Raw genomic sequence first — 7,942 nt, 5'->3', positions numbered from 1 at the left:
GGAGCTGAGACTATGGCAATGGCTGTGGGAACTTTTATTTTGAATTTTAGTTCTGCTTGTTTGGTTTTAAAGGATTGCTATTATGTACCCTCTTTTAAGAGAAAGATTATTTTAGTTTCAAAACTTGTTTCAGACGGGTATAACTTTTCCTTTAATACTAAGTTAATTATTTGTTTTAATAATTCCTTTGTGGCATCCGGTTATATACAAAATGGTTTGTATTTCTAGATTGCCCTATTAGAACGAATGTTGTTTCAAATGTTGATTTGAAATGGAAAGCAGCTCAAGTGAACTCAACATACCTGTGGCATCTAAGACTAGGTCACATTAATTTGGACCGAATCAGTAGATTGGTGAGGGATGGCCCCTTAGAGAGTCTGAGGGTGAAACCATTCCCTACCTGTGAGTCATACCTTCAGGGCAAAATGACCAAGAAACCCTTTAGTAATAAAGGTGCTAGAGCCACAGATCTGTTGGAGTTGATACACACTGACGTGTGTGGACCCCTAAATATAAAAGCATGGTATGGGTATGAGTACTTTATCACATTCACCGATGATTACTCTAGATATGGATACATATACTTGATGCATAGGAAATTGGAAGCCTTTGATAAATTCAAAGAATTCCAAGCTGAGGTCGAAAGATAGCTCGATAAACGCATCAAGTCCTTACAATCATATCGCGGAGGGGAGTATCTATCGGATGAATTTAAAGAATTTCTCATATCACATGGGATAGTTAGTCAACTAACTAATCCTGGCACACCATAACAAAATGGTGTATCTGAATGATGCAATCAGATCGTATTGGATATGGTCTGGATGATGCTCACTTATAGTGAGTTGCCTCTCTCTTTCTGGGGGTACGCTTTAGAAACGATGATTTATATCTTGAATAGGTTTCCATCTAAGTCTGTAGCCAAGACACCCTTTGAGTTGTGGAAAGGGCAAAAGCCCAGTATTCAACACCTTAGGGTATGGGGTTGCATAGCACATGTGCGAAAGCAACAGATAGACAAGTTGGAATCTAGGACTTGAAGATGCTATTTCTTAGGCTACCTCAAAGGCACGATAGGCTATTATTTCTATGACCCGGTTGACCAAAAGGTCATTGAAAGTAAACGCATCACATTTCTGGAGGAAGAAATGATGACCCAAAGGTCCGAACCAGTAGTCATTAAGGAGCTATTAGATAGCTCAAAAATGTCACTCCCAAAAGTGAGACCAATTATCATACCCGCTGAAATACCAACGCCTGAAGAACCTCGACGCAGTGGAAGGACTATTAGACCACCCACCAGGCTTACTTTTTTGACTGAAGAGGAAATAGTGGAAGAGTTCCACATGGTATCGGTTGAATCGGATGATGATCCGATGACATACTCTGAGGTTCTAAAGGATGTTGATGCCATTAGGTGGCTGGAGGCAATGCGCTCTGAAATCGATTTTATGCATTCTAAACAAGGTCTAGACTCTAGTCGATCCACCACTTGGCGTTAAGCCGATTGGATGTAAATGGATCTTCAATAGGAAGAAGGGCGCAGATGGAAAGGTCAAAAGATTCAAAGCAAGTTGGTGGCAAAGGGCTATACTAGGGGTGTCAATACCCAGCCCAACCCACTGAAATCGGCCCAAACCGACCCAAACGAGCCCTGACCACACCGGACCAATCCCTTAGTGGTTTGGGTTCAGTTTGTGGATCCAGAGATCAACTGGGTTCGGTTTGGTCCGAGCTAGACCGACGGTGCACTGCAAACCCGAACTGTTAGGCCCGAACCCAACCCAAACCACTAGGCCCGAACCCAACCCGAACCGTTAGACCCAAAAATCACTTATTCCCCCCTAAATGCCCTTATCTCTTTCACTCTCTCAGTCTCTCCTCTCTCGTCTCGAGTTCTCTATTCTAGACTCTCAGTGGCGGCAGCGGCGTCACTCCTCACTTCCTCAATCACTCAACGACACTCAAGCTTCAAGAGTTAAACTATTCAAGCAATCAAGCCTCAAGGCTCAAGGTCACTCGGCAGCACCGGCATTCGACAATCGGCAATAGCACAAGTGCTAGTCACAATCGGAGGTAGGTTCTGATTTTCCCTTCTTTTTTTTTCCAATCTCAACTCCTGATTCTTCATTTCTATTTTCTGTGGCACTGCTTTATTTTGTTTTTGGAATTAGTTTCTTCTGAACTTCTTTTTTTAAAATTTTTTTGGATCTTCAGATTCAAATTTTGAACTTCTTTCTGATTATCCCTTTTTTTTACCCACTTCTGAGAAACCTTATATCTTCGAGACTCCGACGATATTTATAAATTTTTTTTTGGTCCTTTCTGTATCGAATGATCTTTAACGATCTACGATGTCGATTTAGATTTGGAGAATTCACCTCTGAACCAACATTTCGTTCTTGTACCTTCATTTTTGTTTTCCAATTGAGAATTCTTAAATTTTTTGCTATCTTTTTTAAGTTTTCACTGGATCTCTTTCTGATCTCGTCTCGTACACTTAAACCAAATGGTTTTTTTCAGTCATTTATGCTTTTGATTACGTTTGTTCATAGGGGATCAAATCACAAAAAAAAGACACCATAGATCATAGGGGATCAGCGGCAGCAACGGCGTCACTCCTCACTCCTCAGTTACTCAACGACACTCAAGCTTCAAGAGTTCAACTGTTCAAGCAATCAAGCCTCAAAGCTCAAGGGGTCAAGGTCACTCGGAAGCACCGGCATTTGGTAACCGGCAATGGTACAAGCACAAGTCACAACCGGAGGTAGGTTCTGATTATCCCTTCTTTTTTTTTTTTTCCAATCTCAACTCCTGATTCTTCATTTCTATTTTCTGTGTCACTGCTTTGTTTCGTTTTTGGAATTAGTTTCTTCTGAACTTCTTTTTTTAAATTTTTTTTGGGTCTTCAGATTCAAACTGACTGTTGAGGTTCTAAAATTTTGTGAGATACTTATACTTAAGTTTGTTCTTTAATTCTCAGTGATCTTTGTTTTACAAGAAATTGGATTTATTGGTACTGTTGAGTAGTTATGTTGCTTTTTCATGAGATTTGAATGATGTTTGATTGATGGCATTTGGCAGGTCTATGGAAATAATTATTTTGGATTGCTTTTGTCTATCTGGATTCTATCCTCTCTATTCCTTTTTATCCAACCCCCCCCAACCTTGCCAGTTTTTCTAGGTTTTTGAGTGCGAGTTTCGCACTACTCTTGTTCTAGAAATATATACTCACCTCTTTGAAGGTTCAACTTGGGACTGGTTTGCTAGGAACCAATTTGTGAGTTAAAATGGAAATTAGGTAAATGATCTAAACACTCCTAGCCTGGAAAAATCCATTGACTATATTGCATTCGTGTCTTAGTTCACATATTAATTAGTTGGTGTTATAAATAGCCACATGCTTATTTCCTCAACTGCTGATTACTGATATCATGTAATTGAAGAAAAGAGATGTTTTAATTAATTTTAAAATGATGGTTAAAGTTGTTCAGTTAAATACTCTACACCTCCACATTTCATGATGTGTCTTCTAGTCTTGTGGGTTATATACTCTCTTACTCTCCCATAACTGGAATGATTGTATCACTAAGCATTTGTTGATCAAAGGGAGTGCATCATTGGATAATAAACTCAAAGTGGTAAAGTTCTGAATTCCCTTGCATAGCTTGGCTTTTTAAAGTCCTATGACCTATGGGTAATCAACTAATCATATCTCAAGCTCGTTCCATCTCATACCCTTCTAAGTGACTTGAGTCAGATTGGAGGACATTGCAGTTTTATTGGTATTTCGCACTTTTATTTGTTGAATTGGGGAGCAATAGGAACTTTCTTGAACTTCTGATTTTGATACTTCAACACTTTCTTTTCCTACTTGGTTTCTATTTGCTACGCCTTAAGTTCAAGTTCTAAGTCATTATAGGATAGCTCTTGTCACAAATTCACAAATATTGTTGTTAAAATCTTTCTTCTTGTTATATGCTTTTCTATTAATTATAGTCATTAATATGTTATATGTTTTTTCTATTAATTATAGTTATAGAAATGTCCAACACACAAGTCAATATGGAAGATGAGCCCGATTGTGGCTTAGATGCTGATGTGATGTCCGATGATGGACTTTACATTCCTGGAATTTCAGCAACAGAACTTGCTGGCACAACAACTGTTGAAATAGATGTTACCAAGAGGAAAAGAAGGAGTATTGTTTGGGAGGAGTTTGAAATTCTTCAGGGGAAGGGTTTTAGTGATGGGAAGGAACGAGCGAAATGCAATAGGTGTGGGCAAATCTATAAGGCTGATAGTACTACTAATGGAACTGGAACCCTTAGGAGACATATTTTACATTGCCCAAAATGGGAAAACAAAGGACCAACCCAAATGACTCTGGGTGTTAATGATGGGAAATTAATGTTAAGAGATAAAAAGGTTGACCAAGTCTGGGTGCGTGATAAGGTCACGAGGCTTATTGTGAGACATGAGTTACCTTTAATCTTTGTTGAGTATGAGGAGTTTAGGGAATTAATCACATACCTTTTTCCTAACTACACCCATATTACCCGCAACACACAAATGGCAGAGATTTTGAAGTTTTACAATTTGGAGTCCAGTAGAATCCATAATCTACTCAAGTCATTTAATGGGAAGATTTCTTTGACAAGTGATCTATGGACATCCATCACCAATGATGGATACATATCTTTGACTGGCCATTATTTTGATAAGGATTGGGTGTTGCATAAGAAGTTATTGAAGTTTTGCATCATGCCACCTCCACATACTGGCATCAATATTTGTGAAATGGTTTCAAAGATCTTGTCTGAGTGGGGTATTGATCGGAAATTATTTTCAATTACTTTGGATAATGTGACTTCTAATTTTAGTTTTGTTGAGTTGTTGAAGAGAAATTTGAATTTGAAGAATGCCCTTTTATGTAAAGGAGAATTCTTTCATAATAGGTGTTGTGCTCATATTCTCAATCTCATTGTACAAGATGGACTAAAGCACACAGAGTCTGTGGCATTGATTTGATCTAGTATAGCCTATGTGAAAGGATCACAAGCAAGGAAAGTGAAATTCTTGGATATTTGTAAGCAATTGTCATTACCAAGTAGTAAGGGGTTACATGGAGATGTCACCACAAGGTGGAACTCAACTTATATCATGCTTGATTCTGCTTTATTTCATCGGAAAGCATTGGAGAACCTTGGACTAGTGGAGGACAATTATAAAACTTGTCCAGATTCTGATCAATGGTTAAAGATTGAAAAATTGACGGGCTTTTTGCATCCCTTCTATGAAATCACTATTTTGCTTTCAGGTTCTAAGTATCCTACATCAAATTTGTATTTTGAAAATGTTTGGGAGATTCATAAAAGTTTGTTAGAAGAGGTATCACATGGGCTTAGTTTTATGAGGCCAATGGCAATTGAAATGAAAAAGAAATTTGACAAATATGGGAGGAACTATAGTCCAATTTTGGCCATTGCCTTGGTGTTCGATCCTCGTTACAAGCTTAGTTTTGTGACTTGGGCATTTGCTAAGCTTGCTCCTTTGGACCCAACTAGAATTGATATGGGAAACAATGTGAAATCTGCTTTGTATAAGCTTTTTAATGAATACAAGAGTATGAATGCAAGTGATTATGAGATTCCAGTACTGTTCACTCGTCCTGGGAAATCTAGAACCAGAACTGTAAGTAAATTTTACATTTCTTGTAATTTTGATTTATTTTTTAAGTTGCAAGTTTCCATATTCATTGCTAATCTTATTAATGACTCATATTTTTCAATTTCTATAGGAATTTATGCAATCCGTGATTGATGAGGCAGATAATGGAACTACATCTCAGCTAGATGTGTATCTAGATGAATCCAAGATTCCATTCAGTGATCATGATGATGAGTATGATGTGTTGGCTTTTTGGAAGGCGAATGGGTCAAGGTATCCAGACATGGCTCGGATGGCTCGTGATGTCTTAGCTATACCAGTTTCAACGGTTGCATCTGAGTCAGCTTTTAGCGCTGGGGGTCGTGTTATTGACAAATATCAGAGCAAACTACTACCTACCAACACTGAAGCACTGATATGTCTTTGAGACTGGATGTTTGATACAGATTTCAGATGTAATTTTTTAATTTTCATTAAGTTATATTTCATTTTTGCTTACTTTAGTTGCTAAATTACTATCTTAAATTCTTATGCATGTAGCTGAACCTGTTGATGATCCCGTTGATGTGGACAACGCGCTAGGAAATGTTCTTGGACGGTTACAGATTGAAAGGGAGACCGAAGACTAGTGAGCCTTCAGGTTATAATAGATAGAGAAGGATTTGCTCGAGCCTGTTGAAAAGGTAGTTTGCATTTGCACACATTTCATTATTTATTATTTGATTCCTAAGAAAATATAACAATTGTTGATCTTTGGAGTTAAATCTTTTTTTTTTTCTTGTGTGTGCAGGACATGTTATTTCACTTTTGGTCTCAACTCTCAAGTCTTATGTTGTGTTATCATTCTTGAGGAATGAAGAACATAATTATTTTAAGGGAACATTAATTCTTAACGTTGAACTTTTAAGACTTTTAAGTGGATGTTCAATGTTGTATGGACTTTTAAGTAAATGTTGCATGAATTTTTAAGTAGATGTTATATGGACTTGTAAGTGGGTCACATCTTGAAATTGCATTTGAAAATCTTCTTGGGTTCCACTTCCATATGATATGAACTTTTATCTAATGTTCAAATGTTGTTCTTATAAGAGAAAGAAAAGAAAAATAAGCACTAATCGGATCTTAGTAGTTATATAAAACCGGTACCAAACTAAATCCAAACCGTTATCATAAATCAAAACCGACACGAAACCAAACCGCACCAAAACTGAAACCGCACCTAAATCGAACATTTCTTAATGGTTTGGTTTCGGTTTGTATAAAAGTCACACCGAAACAGAAAAGCCCGAACCAAAACCGGCCCGATGACACCCCTAGGCTATACCCAGAAAGAAGGTATAGACTATGAGAAAACCTTTGCACCAGTCGCCATGATGAAATCCATCAGAATTTGACTGGCTATTGCTACACACTTTGATTATGAGATCTGGCAGATGGATGTGTAGACTGCATTTCTAAATGGGTTCCTTCAAGAGGAAATCTACATGGAACAACTAGAGAGGTTCTCTTCCTTGGAGGAAGAAAGAAAGGTGTGTAAGTTGCAGAGGTCCATCTATGGACTGAAGCAGGCTTCCAGGAGCTAGAACATCAGGTTTGATTAATCAATCAAATCGTTTGATTTTGATCAAAATATGGATGAACCATGCGTTTACAAGAAGATCAGTGGGAGTGCAGTATGTAGATGATATATTGCTGATGGGTAACGGTGTAGGATTCCTTTCATCAATAAAACAGTGGATATCCACAACATTTGATGGAAGACCTTGGTGAAGCAAGCTATATCCTTGGGATCAATCTCGTGAGAGATCGCCAGAAAAGGATTCTAGGCTTGTCACAGGCTACCTATATAGACAAAGTCCTAGCCAGATTTAGCAAGGAGGACTCCAAACGGGGAAGTGTTCCTTTTCGACATGGAGTCAGTCTTTCCAGATCTCAATGTCCTCAGTCTCAGACGGACATTGAAGAGATGAAGAGGATTCCCTATGCCTCTGTAGTAGGGAGTTTTATGTATGCTATATTGTGTACGAGGCTGAACATTTGCTATGTAGTAGTTATTGTGAGTCGTTACTAGTTTAATGAGTGGAGGTGCCATTATATAGAGGAGTACAAAATAGAAATCTACAGCCGATCCCAATTTTTAAGAACACCTTACATCATGTGATGCGGCTAATAACGTGTTTGGGTTAGGAAGTTCCTAACGTTTCTGGAGTAGTCCCTGATCTTGGCAAAAACCCCATTCCCCTGTTATGTGACAACAGAGGGGCCATTGCAC

The 7,942-nt window shown here is 38.2% G+C and overlaps 2 protein-coding genes across 2 annotated transcripts; both read left to right on the top strand.

Moving 5' to 3' along the window:
• The first annotated feature begins 4,044 nt into the window (after positions 1 to 4,044).
• On the top strand, positions 4,045 to 5,031 carry LOC122644916 (zinc finger BED domain-containing protein RICESLEEPER 2-like). Its single transcript, XM_043838283.1, has one exon. It carries the CDS (start codon positions 4,045 to 4,047, stop codon positions 5,029 to 5,031), a length of 987 nt encoding a protein of 328 aa, XP_043694218.1.
• Positions 5,032 to 5,163: 132 nt separating this feature from the next.
• LOC122644915 (zinc finger BED domain-containing protein DAYSLEEPER-like) lies at positions 5,164 to 6,299 on the top strand. The gene is made up of 3 exons (XM_043838282.1): positions 5,164 to 5,694; positions 5,801 to 6,089; positions 6,211 to 6,299. The coding sequence occupies exons 1-3, from the start codon at positions 5,164 to 5,166 to the stop codon at positions 6,297 to 6,299; spliced, it is 909 nt and encodes a 302-aa protein (XP_043694217.1).
• Positions 6,300 to 7,942: the final 1,643 nt, after the last annotated feature.

The sequence above is a fragment of the Telopea speciosissima genome, chromosome 11 (genome assembly GCF_018873765.1).
Source record: "Telopea speciosissima isolate NSW1024214 ecotype Mountain lineage chromosome 11, Tspe_v1, whole genome shotgun sequence".
Lineage (NCBI taxonomy): Eukaryota > Viridiplantae > Streptophyta > Magnoliopsida > Proteales > Proteaceae > Telopea > Telopea speciosissima.
This window is presented reverse-complemented; position numbering and strand designations above follow the sequence as displayed.

Excerpts from the sequence above, each read along its gene's own strand:
- LOC122644915 (XM_043838282.1), top strand. The coding sequence starts at position 5,164 with ATGCTTGATTCTGCTTTATTTCATCGGAAAGCATTGGAGAACCTTGGA. Across the intron at positions 5,695-5,800 it reads GGAAATCTAGAACCAGAACT|GAATTTATGCAATCCGTGAT; the intron begins GTAAGTAAATTT and ends CAATTTCTATAG. Across the intron at positions 6,090-6,210 it reads CAACACTGAAGCACTGATAT|CTGAACCTGTTGATGATCCC; the intron begins GTCTTTGAGACT and ends TTATGCATGTAG.
- LOC122644916 (XM_043838283.1), top strand. The coding sequence starts at position 4,045 with ATGTCCAACACACAAGTCAATATGGAAGATGAGCCCGATTGTGGCTTA.